The sequence below is a fragment of the Aulonocara sp. 'chitande type north' Nkhata Bay genome, linkage group LG16 (genome assembly GCF_057382095.1).
Source record: "Aulonocara sp. 'chitande type north' Nkhata Bay isolate Kocher_YH1m ecotype deep benthic linkage group LG16, A_spYH_male_GT1.1, whole genome shotgun sequence".
Classification (NCBI taxonomy): Eukaryota; Metazoa; Chordata; class Actinopteri; order Cichliformes; family Cichlidae; genus Aulonocara; species Aulonocara sp. 'chitande type north' Nkhata Bay.
In genome coordinates, this window is record NC_141359.1 from 23,674,406 (window position 1) to 23,690,251 (window position 15,846).

The following is a 15,846-nucleotide window of genomic DNA, read 5'->3' on the forward strand; positions in this document are numbered from 1 at the left end:
AACCTGCAGGGACACCGGCCCTCGTGGACTGGGATTGGGGACCCCTGTTTTAAATCCTCAATGAACTGCTAGCAGCTCCTGATTGTGTGATTGGTGTTATTTAAGAGCAACTTTGAGGAGGTGGAACAAACCATTTGAAATGCGGGGGGGGACTATGGGGTCAATAACTAACACCAATGCAAAGAAACTCCATTCTGCCCCATGCTGTCACTGTCATGGCACTGGATCCGTGAACTAGTGTTCATGTGTTTTGGGATTTTTCTAACATTCCTTGATTTTGTGTCATTCATGGTTTTGGTTCTCGTATTGTGTGGACTTGTATTATATTTATAGATTCTAGGCTTTAGCTTTCTGTCACTGTGCTTTCGCTGTGTTGCACGTTTTTTCTTCGTCCTCGTCTCAGTATTTGTCTTGCTCCCTGTTTTATTTTGATAGTCCTGCATTAGTGCATTCAGTTTGTTTCCTCCCTATCTCGTTATGTCAAATTAGGTCCAGCTGTGTTTCCCTCCTGTTGCACATTCCCTCATTACAGCCTGCGTATGTTTGTGTTAGGGTCCCTTTGTTCATCATCGTCGTCAGGTCGTCTGTTTGTCATGCGTCAAGCTCAGGTAGACGTGAATCTGTTTTTTATTAATCTGGGAAGGACTTTGACAGGAAACTCAAGTGACAAAAGTGATTAATACAAAACAATGCAGACCTACTGTAACATGAGCCTGTCATCAACCATAAAGTGTATTTTTTTTCTTTCTCTCAAATCTCTTTATTTGGTTTTCCAGTGTTCTTTATCATAAAGGCAACTAAGATTCAAATATAAATGATTACATATATACAATAAGAATTAAAGTAAAAACAAAACAAAAAAAACAACAACAAAAGAACGTTGGACAGAGGATGCTATTTATCGAACTACCAATGAGGCTCAGTGATCATTTATATCTGTACAGTATTGAAGAGATCTATAAAAGGTTGCCAGGTTGAATGGAATTCCTCCAACCTCCCCTTTAATAGGAGTTTAATTCTTTCCAGCTGCAAGTGTCTCAATACACCTTGTGTTAACGCTGATGTGGTAGGAGGCACCTTTTGTTTCCAATTTAGTAGAATCAAACGGCGTGCCAGCAGCATCACAAAACGTATCACATTATTTTGGGTGGCTGATAGGTCTACAACAACCGGCTTCACTCCAAATAAAGCACAGATTGGGTCTGGCTTAAGTTTTTTTAAAAAGAATTTTAGACAAGATATGAAAGACATTATTCCAATATGTTGCTATACAGGAACAATTCCAAAACATATGCGCCAGTGAAGCAGGTTGCTGTTTACATCTTTCGCAGGACGAGTTTACATTGGGGAACATTTTTGACAGTTTCAACTTTGATACATGGAGTCTATGTAGCACTTTAAACTGTAAGAGTCCATGACGAATGCAAACAGAGGAAGAGTGTACATTTTCCTGGGCTTTTGTCCATTGATTGTCTGGAATTCTCGTACCAAGGTCACACTGCCAGGCCTCTCTCAGATAGTCAAGTGTGATAATTCCATCCAGTTGTGACAATGCGTTGTGAATTTTTGTTATTAGTCCTTTCTTGAGTGGATCAAACTGAAATAAGTTATCTAAGGCAGAGTCTGGGGGCCGATCTGGAAAAGATGGAAAAAGCCTCCCTACAAAGCTTCCGATCTGTAAGTATTTGAAAAAGTCATTACTGTGCAAGTCAAATTTTTCTTGCAGTTGCCGGAATGTGGGAAAAACCTTGTTGATGAATAAATCCTTTACTGAGTGCAGTCCCTTGTGGTTCCATTAGAGAAATGAAATATTTGAAAGTGAGTGAACTAGAGTCTGAATCTTGGGATTTTTGTGCCTGGATCCATATTGCTGGGAGACCACACGGTCCCCTTGAGGGACCCCGGTGTGTATACCATAATGTCGAACATGCAGTCACTCAAATGTTCCCTGCCGGTTTGTAGAAGTATTCATGATTCACGTAATTTCTCATAATGATGATGATTTTCACTCCGCTGCATCTCTTCCTGTGTAGAAGTATCCTAACAATACATTTCTTGTATGAATATGAAAATGGTATTTGTTTAAAAGTTATAATTTAGCCTTTGCAGTAAAACTGTTGTAAAGTCTACTTCTTTACATCATGAAAAGGATGAATGAGTAAGAAACCCACCCAGGACATTTAGTGTTGGCTTCTCACTGTGAAAGTAATTGCATTTGAGATCAGGTATGCTTGTGACATTTCAGTAAAAGCATAGAAACGTAACTCGTTCACCACTCTTGATGACTGGTCTTCAAGTTTTTCACAGTTGGCAGAAGCTGCAAAGTTTCTGAGATCTGGTTGCTCATGTTTTCTTCTTAGTTTGAACTAAACTTGTGCAGTAAGCAAAATATATTAAATCTTTGAAGTGTGGTCAGTCTGCTGCAGGTGGACAGGAAGTAAACTGCAACTTCCCCTGAACATTCTTGTACTAAAATTGCTTGGTTTTAAAAAACTAACATTAGACAGTTAACTCAAGTATTATGATGAGTTAGTAGCTTCTGTCTCCACATAACCAGCATCAGGGTGCAGAATCATTATAAATGTCCTTTCCGTTACAGTACATGCGCATTAAACATCAATAACCTCCCACTGAATTATAATATCTGGCCTTTTTAAATTGCATTTCAGCAGTTTCCTTTTGTAGTTCTTACACATTTTGTATATACAGCAACAGTCATCAGCCAAATAACCACATTACTATGTAACTATGCAATAAACGATAGCAAATATTTCTAAATTAAGCTCCCATGCTTCCCTGAATGTGATCAAGAGAATTGATAATTTCAGAATTGTTTAATATTAAACTGCCACTGTTCATCTGCAGAAATGATGCTTAGAAAAAAGGTGATTGATAATTGTGACAAGCGTTAGACTAACGCTGCACGCAAAGGAGGGAGGCACTAACGTCACTTAAGACCAACCTGATATTTACCAAACCCACATCAACGCTTAAGCTGGGCTGACTACCAAGGCTTTAAGTGGTAAGTACAATATTTTATTTAACAATAATTTTTTTAGGTTTGGATTTTTAGGCAGAGCAAGACCTTTCTAGGCCTAGTGTTTGGATTTGGAGAGCTGATCTTTAAAACTGAATAGGGAAAAATATAATGGGAGCTAATAAGGCTTTAGTTTCAGTTATCGCATCTTAAATATTACAGAAAAAGGTTCTCGTAATGCCTCCATCACAAGCGGCATGAACGTGGCATTTAAAGTGTGGATTTTTTTTTTAATCATATGTATCACCTTAAGTTATACTTCACTAAAGCTATTCTGTACTTGTTTTTCTGGATAAATGATTATTGTTAAAAATATCTAAAACGGCTAATCTGTCTTTGTGTAATACTTTTAAAAAACTTTTTTTTTTCTTTACTGAAGCCACAAACGAGATTGGATTTTCTTTAGTAACCTTTTTTCCACTCCGTATACATGCATATCACTCAACAGACAATTATTCTAAAGCTAATTGATTAATAAACATAAAGCTTTATTTAATTCCTTCTAAAAAATGTATGTAAATTTTTTTTTTAAAAGTCTTGTTTCTACACATTTATATTTTATTGCTTACTGTAGTTAGAATATTATGTAAAAATGTATGGGATCACTCAAACGAGGAGTTATTAACATTTTCAGTATTTTGTGTCATATCAAAGTATGAGTCGATTGAGGAAAAGTACTGGGGTACACAAAGTTAGTTGCACCAATGATACATTTTGAAAGAAAATCTCAACCAGATTTCTGCTTCTTGAGTATTAAAAGCACTTCTTAGTTAGGTCCTGTCAGTGCTGTTTTACAAAAATTAAAATTCATTCTCCAATAGTTTGGCAGCAAACGACTCCTCTGCCCATGAGTCTACCTAAATCTAAAGCTTCAGCACTACTGACTTTATTTTCTAGGAAACACACTGGACATCACAAACTGTGCACAGCAGGTTTTCAGGCCGTGCTTTCTCTAAACAAAATTTCAGTATGACATGCAACAGCTGCAGGTGTTCGTCCTCACAGGTTCCAGCATGCTACTGAATAAAGGTGAGACTTCACTAGTGTGTCAACTGCACTGCTCTCTAAACTTCCTCTTCCCCTGCAGCTGAGCTAAAAGCAGACTGTCATCACAATTCGCTTAATTATTCATTCCTTTTATTTTAAAAGAGCCAGCTGCAGTTTTTCTTCTGATGCCAAAGATTTGAAAGCGACAAAGAATGCAAGCCATAGTGAAAACTTTAGCAAAGACTGGAAATGAACCAAGTTTAATATTAAGAAATGTCAATAAACATGACAAGCGTTCGTCTAACACTGCATAAAAAGGAGGGAAGCGTTGGCGTCAGTTAAGACCAAACATATTTATTAAACCCCCATCAACACTTATTGATAAAGCTGGGATGAATACCAAGGCTTTAAGTACAATATTGTAATGGTTTCCAGTTTTTTCTTTTGTTTTTAATTTATTTAAAGATCCGAGGAGTGTAAAATGAATAATAAACCCAAAAAGTACGTTTTTATTTGCCAGAAAAACAAATGGTCAAAGTAAAGCTTGAACACTTGCAAATGTAGCATATTCAAATATGCTGTGCGAAAGTGTTTATGACTGCTCTTAATATTTTAAATATGCAAAACCTCCAATCTAATACAAAAGCTGCTCTGTGCTCTTTTGCAGATGGTCCTGGTGCTAAATAACATGGGCATAGCCACAGTGTTCATACTGACCTGTATGTGCGCCGTGCCACTGCAAGGTCAGAAGCCAGGTCAGGTGGACCCCCTGAAGGCCCATCGGGGCAATCTGCAATGCTGGGAGGCGTCCTCGGCTCTGCTGCTGGAGATGCGCTCTCCGAGGATTGCTGACACAGTGCCTGCCTTCTGGGACCTCATGGAGTCACTCAGGGCTTCAAACAACAGCAAACACACTGCACTGTTCTGGGACCTGGCCCAAGTCTTCTGGGACATCTATCTAAATTGCATTGTGTCCAGGAGTCATGGGCTGGGCCGTCGACACATAACTGCTGTCCAGTCCCTCATTACTGACAGTGAGTACTCAACCACACACTTCTCCTTGCAAAGACAAATAAGTAGGATCATTTAGTTTCTTTACAATAAAAGAAAAATTAATATTAAATTGTATTTATACTGGAGAATTGAAGATTAAAGTCCACGACTCACCTGCAGTTATCAAATGTAGTTTTTCATTCCTTAAAATGCTCCTCATGCATTTATAATTGATTAGGTGTGGCTGTACACCTTCATTCAGTAAATGTCGACGTATGAATTCTGTCAAACCTCTTCTCCCCTGCATCAGTGAGACTCGCTTACATGTTCTCTTAATAGATGATGGGGGAGACAACTGTGGTACAGACAACCAGAGCTTTGTTGTTGAGCAGGAGAAAACCACACAGGTAATCGGAAGCTTCACAGTGGGGATGCTGACTGTAATAACATCCACAGCGTCTGGAACCTGTTGGATAGCAGCTCTGCTGTGTTGAAGTCTGTTTCACTGTGACTCTTCCTTCACACAAGGTGTCTTTTTCTACTTAAAGTTGTCATACACCGACAGCACAGGGTGAAACTTAAAGGGAGAAATGAACATTAGATTTCTACCCTGGAAAGAGCTGAGTAAGTGTCCTCTCACAGAGAACAGGTCACTAACAATGAGGTGGTGGTGGTGCCAGCTGGGATGGCAAGAAACCTGGGAATCATCCTGGGGGGAAGTGTCTTGGGTAGGGTTGCCAACTCCCTGAAAAATAAATAAGGGACACCTCATGGCCAGGGCTGGGCGACCCGATTGTCTTCACCCTTCCCAGTGTGGGGAATTTTTTAGCTCTTGTTTTTGTGTGAAATTATTTTTTTAACCATTTGACAAAGTGCGTCCCTTTTTCAGCTCAATACTTTTGTTTCTAAATATGGAAAAATCCAGTTTTTCAAGGGACGGTTAGCAACCCTAGTCTTGGGACATAACAATCGTTGCTAATCCCGATTAATTTCTCCTTTATAAAAATCAATTGGATTTATCCTTTCCTAACCATCTGGGCATCTTTATACCTTGTTGCAGCTCCTGCATCTGACTGTAGCTGGGATTCAACCTTTGCAAAGCTTTACACACCCATTCCCTACTCGGTTCACTACAACGGCTCCCTGTGGCTGCCTGGTCTCTGCTTTCCTCTCTTTTTAGCTTTCTGGTCAGTCACAGGACCCCATTATCACTCTTCTCACTGCAGGCTTTTCTCTGTTGTTTCATTTTAGCTGTTTAGTGAAGCGTCAAATGTGGAGCCAAAGTGCCATAGTTACTGCATCTCTTGCACTGAAAGCTTTAAACCAATGCTTTTTGACTTAAATGTCTATTTTTTTTTAATGCAATTGACTTTTGATACAAGCATCTACTGCCCCATGAATTTTGTAACATGCTTAGCATTTTTTCTGTCTTTTTTTCCCCCTTCCTTCAGAATCCTTCAGATTCAACCGCTCAGGAGCAAAGTCCCACGCGTGGCTCCATGTGAGAGTGAGACGTAGAGGGCAAATCAAGACCCTGAAGACAGAGCCAAAATAAAACGCACAACTACTAGAAAAGATTAAGGATAATTCAAAGTAGATAGCTTTTTATAAACATTCTTTCCCAGAAGAAAAACTCGATTTTTCTTAAAGTGACTTTTACTTATAGGATCTGGTTTATGTAAACATGAATGGAGGTGAGACCTCATTACTTTTAGGACACTGAGCTTTGTTATCCAACACTTCAAAGCGAAAAAAATTTGGCAACATAAAATTTTACCCCACACCCTTTTAATGACTACAGCTTGTTTTTATCAATCTCAAATCATGCCGCTATGATTATGCAGTTTTAATTTTTAATTATTATTAAAATTATTATTTTGAATTAAGATTTGAATCTTGTCTGATGTACTGTTCATATCAAGAGTTGTGATTTTGTTATAATGTTTGGGCTGTCTTTTCATCAGAATAGTAGTGCCCGATTGTTCATTTTAGGCAGAAATGCTTTTTCACTGCTGTGAGCTGTAATTCCCTGAATGTCAAAATAAATCAGTCAGCAAATAAAACCTGGCTGTCAGACTCTAACTTCACAAGAAATGCGATTTGATCTACATTTAAGCAGAATTTCCTCCAAACTCAAACTGCTCACTAATTTGATCTGAGGTTTTTCTGCCAGGTGAAATGGAGGACATGTAGAATATAAGCAGCTGGAACATGGGAGTGAGAATGTTTCTGCCATTAGACAACTAGTTTGGGTTTGAAGAGAGCCATTGTTTTAGAGTTGTCTTAAGGACCAAGTAAACACAACACATCTGAATCATCGTATGTCTGAGTCTTATTATGTGTAATTGGATTACTGGAGGCCTAAATTGAGTATGCCTGTAAAGTGCTTTGGGTGAGCTTCTGTAACAAAAAATGGACTTCAAAACTACATTTTTCCAGAGAATTCATTAGGAAATGAACGATGAAAGCAACACAGATTTGTCTTTTATGGGTATAAAAGAAATCCTGTTAGCAGACACAAGGCAGAGTTTGATGTTTCAGTGATCATAATATTTTGAAAGTAAACAGGAGTGAGCACTTTTCTTTTATTAGTCTACAGACTTTATAGTTACTCAATCTAGATTTATTATTAACCTGCCTCGTCGGGGACTTGCCCAGACATGACTCCAGGCTTACGCAGAGGTGATTCCCGATCGAGGCCACGTGCGTCACACAGGTAGTTGTTGCCATAATGGCAGGTTGGAGTACACATCCCACTGAGTGAAAACAGGTTGCTATATTTTCACCTTTACATTTAAGTGATCCGCACAGTAACTAGCTTGTCGATGCGGCAGACTCTCTTTCACTTTCGATTCCTGCTTACTCGCCTGGACTTACTTTAACTACTGAAAAGTTGCTCTACGAAGTCTGTGACGTTCTCGATGGCGAGTTAAACCATTTTTCAGCAGCCACCGACAACATGAAGTACGCTTGAAGTATGTGGACATAAACAACCAGTATCGTCGTCGTCGTCGTCCTTCAGACAAGCTGTCAACGCGTGTCCATACAGGTACCTCTGCACGAGATGGTGTTTGAGCACAGATGGCTACCATGGGTTACCTTTAAGTGTGCTGAAGTTATGCAATGTATTTTCCGGGACATAAGACTAACTGAAAAATGAGAATACAGTAAACTCTGCGTGTTACCATGTTATTCAATAAGGTTAAAACGACATGACATGATGGCATCACACAGTTGCTGCAGGTTTCTCAGCTTCACACCGATGATATGGATCTCCACTTCCACCACCTCTCAAAGGTGCTCTGTTGGATTAAGATGTCTGTGGAGGGCTTTTCAGTGCAACGAGTTCATTGTCATGTTCAGGAAACCACCTTGAGATGATTTGATGTTTGTGACATGGTGTAATATCCCGCTGGACGCAACCATCAGAGGATAGATATACTGGGGTCATAAAGGGGTGGATGGACATGGTCAGCTGGAATTATGAGGCGCAGTTGGTAGTAAGGGGCAGCTTTCGTTGAGTTATAGATACATCAATTTTGTATTCTAGACATCAAATAAGATATTCTAGACATGCTATAATAATAATAATAATAACGGAGAAAACGTACAACATCAAGACAGCCCTATTTATTTGCCTTTTCGTAAGAGACGTAAAATCATCTAGAATGCAAAAAAGTATTATTGAAATGACTATTTTTGAGTCATTTCTCCAAGGAGCAATTTGCATGATGTGACCACTTTGCATAGTTAAACAACAGACCTAGGCTACATATTTAAATTTCTGGTTTCTGAAAGTCTTGTACTTTGTTTTAAATACAGGAAATGGAATTCCAAAATTTGTTGCTAAAGGTGGGTAAGGCACTGTCTAAAGATGAAGTGAAAGCCTTGGTCTTTCTTTGCACTGACCTCCTGGACCAAAAGCCAAACAAGGTGGAAACGGCCAGTGAGCTCTTCTCCTGCCTGATGAAACAAGACCATCTCTCACCTGAGAACCCACAGCTCCTGACCGAGCTTCTGGTCACTACTGAACATCATGCCCTGATCCGGGATCTCTGTCTCGCTCCACATACAACAACGAGCTTTATTTCTCCCTACAGGTATGCCGTTCATGTTTCGCTTCGTACTGTTTCGTTTTTCTGATTTAGGTTTACATTGAAAAATAAATTTTAATCTGTAAAGCTATTTCTATCAAATGTTTTTCCGTAATTCCAGGAAGCTTCTTTACAGCCTCTCTGAAGAAATTACTGATGGTGATCTGAGAGAAGTGAAGTTCTTGTTAAACACGATGATCCCACGTAGAAAACTGGGGGAACATATTGTAAGTGCGCCTTCAGAAATGTGGTAAATGTAGCCAATAATATTTCATTCTAGTCCTTCTTTACAACAATGTGTTATGTATGTGTACTTGTTACCCGTAGCATCGCCTGCCATACGTTGTCACATTTTCCTTTGAACAAACCTGCAGAACTTCCGCACATACACTTCATTTTTCCATCAGTGCAAAGACCTTGTGTCATTTTCAGACTACACTGGAAGTCTTCTTGGAGATGGAGCGCATGGACCACCTTAGCGAAAGTAATCTAAACACCCTGGAGACCATAGTGAGGGAGGTGTGTCCCATGCTGAATGCTAAGATCAACCAGTTTAAAAAACGGCGAGGTAAGCTATTCACAAAACGTCTCTTGCTGAATGTAATTTCAGTTTCATTTGATTTTATTTTTGAGTCTATTTGCCATTCTGGTTACTTTTTTTGTAAGTAAAGATGGAAAAGAAACAAAGTTCTATTCTTTTCTATTTTAATTATGCTGAGGTAATTAGATTACTTTTCTGTTGGGACAAAAACACAGGTCCTCTAATCTGTGGGATTCCACAAGGTTCAATTCTAGGTCCATTGTTATTCTACAACTCACAACAAGAGTTGCCTCACGGCGCTTTGTATTGTAAGGTAAACATCCTACATAATAAGGAAATGAACGTAAACGATCACATCACACAACCTCGTATGAGCAGCACATGGTGATGGCAGGAAGGAAAAAGTTATTTTTAACGTCTGAATTAAGAAACCTCCAGCAGAAGCTCAGAGAGGGGCGGCTGTCTGATGCCAACAGGGTGAGGGGAGGAAGATGGACCAAAACACTAACCCTGGAATAAATGATTAAATGCAGCTGTAATATTTTATTCTTCACTGTAACATCTTATTTCTCACAGTGTTCATTTGCAGACAGAGGCTTTCAGTTTGTGACACCAAGACTCTGGAGCAGTTTACCACTTCAGCTACGTTTCTCTCTGCGACTCTGAAGAGTCAAAACCTTCTGTTGAAATTTTCCTGTTTAGCCAGGCCTTCTGTTGACATTCTCTTTTTATTAATATTATTATCTTATTTCATTATTTTTGTTCTGTTCTGACAGGTTGCTTTTTCAGGTTGTTTGTTTTTTCCATTCTATTAACTGTTGTACAGTGCTTTATGACTTTATGCCTGTGAAAAGACATAAGTAAAGTTTATGTAACCATAGCCTTAAAGCAGGGCAGGCATGCACTTTGACCATTTGCTTTAAATAGAGGGTGCTGTGTCTTATCTTCACTTCACTTTACAGTCACATTCCATCTTATTAATGGTTCTGTTTTTTGTTTATGTTTTTACTAGAGCGAAGCTAGGACTCTGTTTGCTCTGATCCTTATCAGGGCAATTGTCGATCTTTAGTGGGGAGGGGCCCATTTGGAAAACCAGCTAACTGTAAAAGTCATATTTCCTTTTGCATTCCATTTAGATGCTTGGATAGCCATATCTGGTTCGAAGCGGGCTTCAAATTTGTCTTAAGCTTACAGTTTGAAACACTACTATTATGGGTTGTTTTTTTGTTTTTTTTAAGTCTATCAAAATTTACTTAGGTTATTTTTGTATCACTATTGCATACGAATACAAGCAAAGTCATTTAATACTCTAAATCAGTTTGTTAGAATCATTAGCTTCAGTCAGGAATTAGTCAAAGATTTGTTTTGAAATCATTTTTAATGATCTTTGAATTTGACTTTCCTGCATTCCTCTTATGGGGAGATAAAAAAAAAAAAAGAGCGTCAGTCACATAAACAGTGTCTCTCTTCCACAGCATGTCTTTGGTATCTTCATCCCCTCACCCACAACTGGTTGCGGCAGATGGCCGCCCCTCCCTGAGCCTAAATCTGCTGGAGGTTTTTTCCTGTTAAAAGGGAGTTTTTCCTTCCCTGTCGCAAAACCTTTTACCTTAGAATATAAAGGGCCTTGAGGCAACTGTTGTTTTGACATAGCACTGTATAAATTAAACTGAATCGAATGGGTTAAGCACTGAGACGAGCAGTCGTGATTCAAACAATAGCTAAACTCTTGTTTAGCTTTTTGTGAAATAATACCAGACGTTTAAAACCTTGAAATATAATTGTTCCCCCCGCAATTATTGCCCTTCTTTGCAGTCACCTGTCCTGTTATGACAACTGATGCTATATCAACTCAAGAAAAGGAGTCCGTCACCATGCCGATATCGCCATCTACAAACACACAAGATGAGGTGTGTGTATTTTTTTTCTTATATATGTGACATGCTTAAATCGTAATCACTGGTTACGGCCCTGGCACTACATTTAATTTGAGCTGGAGCCCTCCAGGCGGATCATTCTTCCCTTTGTATACTTAGTTTTCATTCCAGAGTTTAACTTGTGGATCAAATAGAAGTTTACAAGTAATGCACTGAATCATGTCTTCCCTGTAATCTGTGTCATTTATCTCTGTAGGGCTTGGGAACATATCCCATGACATCTGAAAAGAGGGGCATCTGTTTAATTGTTAACAACGATAACTTCAGTAAGTCCAGCCAACTAAGGAAACGGGAAGGAACTGAAGTGGATCAAAGTAAGCAAATTTTGGCAGTCAATATACGCTTCATGTTTGTGGTCCTGCATCATCCTTAGATCGTCTGTTTCTTCCAGAATGTCTGCAGAGTGTGTTTCAGTGGCTCGGCTTTAAAGTGGAGAGCCACCATGACTGTGACACGAACCAGATGCTCTCTGTGTTCAAGGAGCTTGGCAAAAGAGACCACAGTCGGTTTGACTGCGTAGTGTGCTGTGTTCTGAGTCATGGTGTGGAAGGCAGCGTGTACGGTGTGGATGGATCCACTGTCAAGATCAGTGATTTGACGGACCTTTTCAATGGATTAAATTGCCCGTCTTTAGTGGGCAAGCCCAAGCTGTTTTTCATCCAGGCCTGCCAGGGAAACAACGAGCAGCAAGCTGTCTTCATTGAATCTGATAGCTCTGCATACAGCTTTCATTGGACTGATGCTATAAAGGCTAAACAGGGTATCCCAAATAGTGCAGATTTCCTGCTGGGAATGGCCACAGTTCCTTTTCATGTTTCCTTCAGAGAGAGAACCAATGGCACCTGGTTTATTCAGTCTTTGTGCCAAAACCTTGTTCAGATGGTGCCCAGGTTAGTGAACCAAAATATCAAATATAATAAAATTTATTTTTTTTTTTAAATGAAGAAGAATGCTTTTTTACAAAAATGCTGTACATTAGCTCACCCTGTGTCTTATTTTTCCTAGGGAGTTTGATCTCATGTCAATCCTGACAAAAGTGAATGCAGATGTTAGCAAGAAGAGTGATCGGTATGGTCAAAGAAAGCAGATGCCTCAGCCAGCCTTCTCACTCAGGAAGAAGGTGGTGTTTCCGGTTCCCAACGTCCCTACTCCATCTATTCACAAAGCATCGTCAAATTCTTGATTTTTACGTTACTTCAGAGCTGTGGATGCAGATCAAGAATTAAATGCAACAATTTGTTGAAATGCAGAAGTTTTCTATCAAAATATTTTTAATGCAGTTTTGTGTAGAATATTTTGAATTTTAGTCCTCTGTGATCAGGATTAATGTTCTTAATAAATGTGGCTCTCAATAACCTCACCAGGTCTCCGTGGTAACATATACTACTTATGCTAACATGCTCTTGATCAGGATGTTTTTAAGAGTTAAATGTTAATTCTGCTGTTAGTGTTGGATTATAACAACATTCTCTAAGTGCCATAGAGCTTATCCATTGATGCTAATGAATGAAGCCTTGCAGTGGAGTCTGCAATTGGATGTCATGTCTGTTGGCAGCCAGTCTGCTGGCACAGCTCCATATGGAGCCGTGCCAGAATTGATTGAAATGTAACCAGAGTAATTAATATTATTCATTCTTTAAAAAAACAAGCAAACAAACTTTACCCCGTTTTGTTACTTTCTTAATTAACTGTTGTAAGTGAAAAGTGAATCAAGGAATACTGCATTACATCAAAATACAGAATCTACTAAAAAATACTTCTCAGTTTCTTTATAAAAATGTTTTGTCAACAAGCACTGTAATTCTAACGCACACCCATCCTTACAAGACAAAAACGCAGTGAAGGTTAAAGACTTGCCTTACACAAGAAACTTTGTAACGTCAGCCTCCTTAGTGATCCATCCACCTCGTGACAGTGAGTCACAGCTGCCTTTCCCGCAATCATTAACGCTTTAGATGTGTACTGTGTATATTTTGTAGTCAGTAATGTGTTAAGATTTAAAAGGAACCTTTTGACATTTAGCCTCGTTTGACTTTGTCTAATAATCGGGAGTCCAAATCTCTACAACAAAAATTGCAACAATTAAAAGTAAAATGTGACAAAGCTACGCCTACAGAATGTGTGACTCAGAGCGAAAGGCCTCACTCTGTTCCTGTACCTGCTCTGACAGGCTGCCTAAACGTTCGTCCTATCGCTGCAACACCTCAGCACGCAAGTATTTTCCACATACTGATAATCTGTTGAAACCATATTTCCATGTAACAACCAGTCACACTTGTCAATCAACCGCCTTCTCCTTTTACTGCATTGTTTGTTGCTTCTCCCTCCAAATGCTCGACTTCTTGCAGAAGTTTTTTGCTATGAAAAATATTACAGGTAACATTACCATGGCAACATAGAGCTCATAGACATTTACTAAATAAGAGTTCCTCTTTCGCAGTTTAGACAGACTTCACTCGCTTGTTTTGTCTCCAAATGGCTTCAACATATGACAGAGATTTATGTGTATTGCAACAATTTTCACTCACTAATGGAGTGATCAGCACACCAACTTTAACTCTGAGTCTTGTTTATCGAACCAGACTGCAGCGGGAGACACTGAACCATATACTGAAAGTGCCAAAAACATGAGAACATTCTTAGCATTCAGTAATTTCCTTTGTTGAGCTGAGCAGCTCACGTGCTGAAAGTAATAGTAGATGTTTAGGTCTGACAGGGATTGCCAGTGCAACTTCTACAGAGACGTGACCAGGGAACACACTGAGAAAGTTGCTATGTGAGTGCATGATTTTTATTTTTTTTTAATTGTTTTTGGGGGGTAAAAGGATAAGTCAAAACTTTGGTGGCTGAATTACAACAAAATATAACAAAGTCTGCCCCTCCAAAAATAAATTTTCAGGGAACAGCAGAAAGGAGGAGCACAAAGACAAACAAGGCAAAACATAAACTATGACACAACCCGAAGAATGACTTTCGTACTAGTCATGGCTGTGGGGTTTTTTGTAGGTTTGATTTGACTTTCCTGTTGTTATTGACCATGTCTGAGCTGCAGAAACCCTGCACTTGAACCTCTGTCTCCACCTTCAGGTCGACTCCATACAAGTCCCTTGAACTGCTTCTCTGATTTGCTTGTGTCCGACTGACAGACACCCAGATCAGTCTCCCTGCCCTGCACTGCCTTTAGGATGTTAGGTGTGTATTATATGAGTTTATGGTAAAAATAAATGTAACTATGAATTTGCATAACTTTTCAGCCCACACTGGAGCTCTTTCTGGATGGACAGAGTGTTTGAATGACAGCAATTTAAGCAAGTTGTAGACTATAACTGAAATAGTGTGCCCCCTGCTCATTGAAATGGTCAGCCAGTTTAAAGTACTGCAGGGTAAAAGTTATAAAAGGACTTAAAATACAAAAGCAAATGGGTTTAATCTGGTTCCTAACTACTTAGCAACCCCCTGACATTAAAAAAGCTGCCTGCTTTAGTAAGTCAGCAAGAAGTACATCTATAGAGGCAAGCTGGTGAGTTGAGGTCAGGATCGAATGAAATTCAACCATAGCTAACAGTGTGGCCTGACCAACTTTGGCTTCTACAGGCAATTTCATGTGTTTCAGTGGTGAATCAAAATGCGCCCTAATTTCCAAACCCTTGTCCCTCGTTGGTGTTTCACATCCACAATGCACAATGAAGATTTACAGCATTCAGTTATATAAAACCACAATACACTATGCATACAAAATTACATTAAATACATATATGAGAAAAATATGGTCTAAGAAATATACACCAATGAATATAATTTCCAAAATTATGAATAATTGTGGAATTAGCCTTTGTTCCGATTTTCCAAATGTGGCATTTTACTGTGTGCTTTATTTAATTTTAGAATTTGCAAGTTGTAAAAGGTAATAAAGTGAACCCAGCTAAACTGATCTAACAAATATCAGCCTAACATTATTAGGAAAACAGTAGACAGTCATATCAGTCTTACACAACCTTAAGCTTAAAGCTTTAAGCTCAGTTGTCTTAAAGCTTTGGGTGTTTGGTATGTTTCCTTACTTTGGGCTCTTTCATGAGATTTCTCTTGGTTTAAATATAATAACTCAATTTCTCTATGACCGTCCTTTTGTAGAACCACTTGATTGCTTTGCACAACCTGCTTTCAGTTGAGATTCACTTCAGACAAATTTCCCAACATTTTCCTTTAGAATTCGGAGGCGTAGCATGTAATTCATTGCTCTTTCAGTGATGGTGAGCT

The 15,846-nt window shown here is 39.0% G+C and overlaps 2 protein-coding genes across 4 annotated transcripts; both read left to right on the forward strand.

Annotated features, from left to right (window-relative positions):
* Nucleotides 1–522: 522 nt before the first annotated feature.
* LOC147311552 (uncharacterized) lies at nt 523–6,579 on the forward strand. Of its 2 annotated transcripts, XM_086266499.1 has the most exons (4): nt 523–608; nt 4,692–5,058; nt 5,357–5,424; nt 6,469–6,579. In XM_086266499.1, exons 1-4 carry the CDS (start codon nt 540–542, stop codon nt 6,520–6,522), a joined length of 558 nt encoding a protein of 185 aa, XP_086122625.1. In that variant the 5' UTR covers nt 523–539; the 3' UTR covers nt 6,523–6,579. The 2 variants fall into 2 exon arrangements, with proteins under 2 accessions (XP_086122625.1, XP_086122624.1); XM_086266498.1 differs by lacking the exon at nt 6,469–6,579 and having other exon boundaries at nt 5,357–5,616.
* A 1,112-nt stretch (nt 6,580–7,691) lies between these two features.
* casp10 (caspase 10, apoptosis-related cysteine peptidase) lies at nt 7,692–13,649 on the forward strand. Of its 2 annotated transcripts, none has more exons than XM_086267972.1 (8): nt 7,692–8,066; nt 8,840–9,117; nt 9,233–9,338; nt 9,439–9,679; nt 11,468–11,562; nt 11,786–11,903; nt 11,981–12,479; nt 12,595–13,649. In XM_086267972.1, the coding sequence occupies exons 2-8, from the start codon at nt 8,843–8,845 to the stop codon at nt 12,770–12,772; spliced, it is 1,512 nt and encodes a 503-aa protein (XP_086124098.1). In that variant the 5' UTR covers nt 7,692–8,066; nt 8,840–8,842; the 3' UTR covers nt 12,773–13,649. The 2 variants fall into 2 exon arrangements, with proteins under 2 accessions (XP_086124098.1, XP_086124099.1); XM_086267973.1 differs by having other exon boundaries at nt 7,695–8,066; nt 9,544–9,679; nt 12,595–13,643.
* Nucleotides 13,650–15,846: the final 2,197 nt, after the last annotated feature.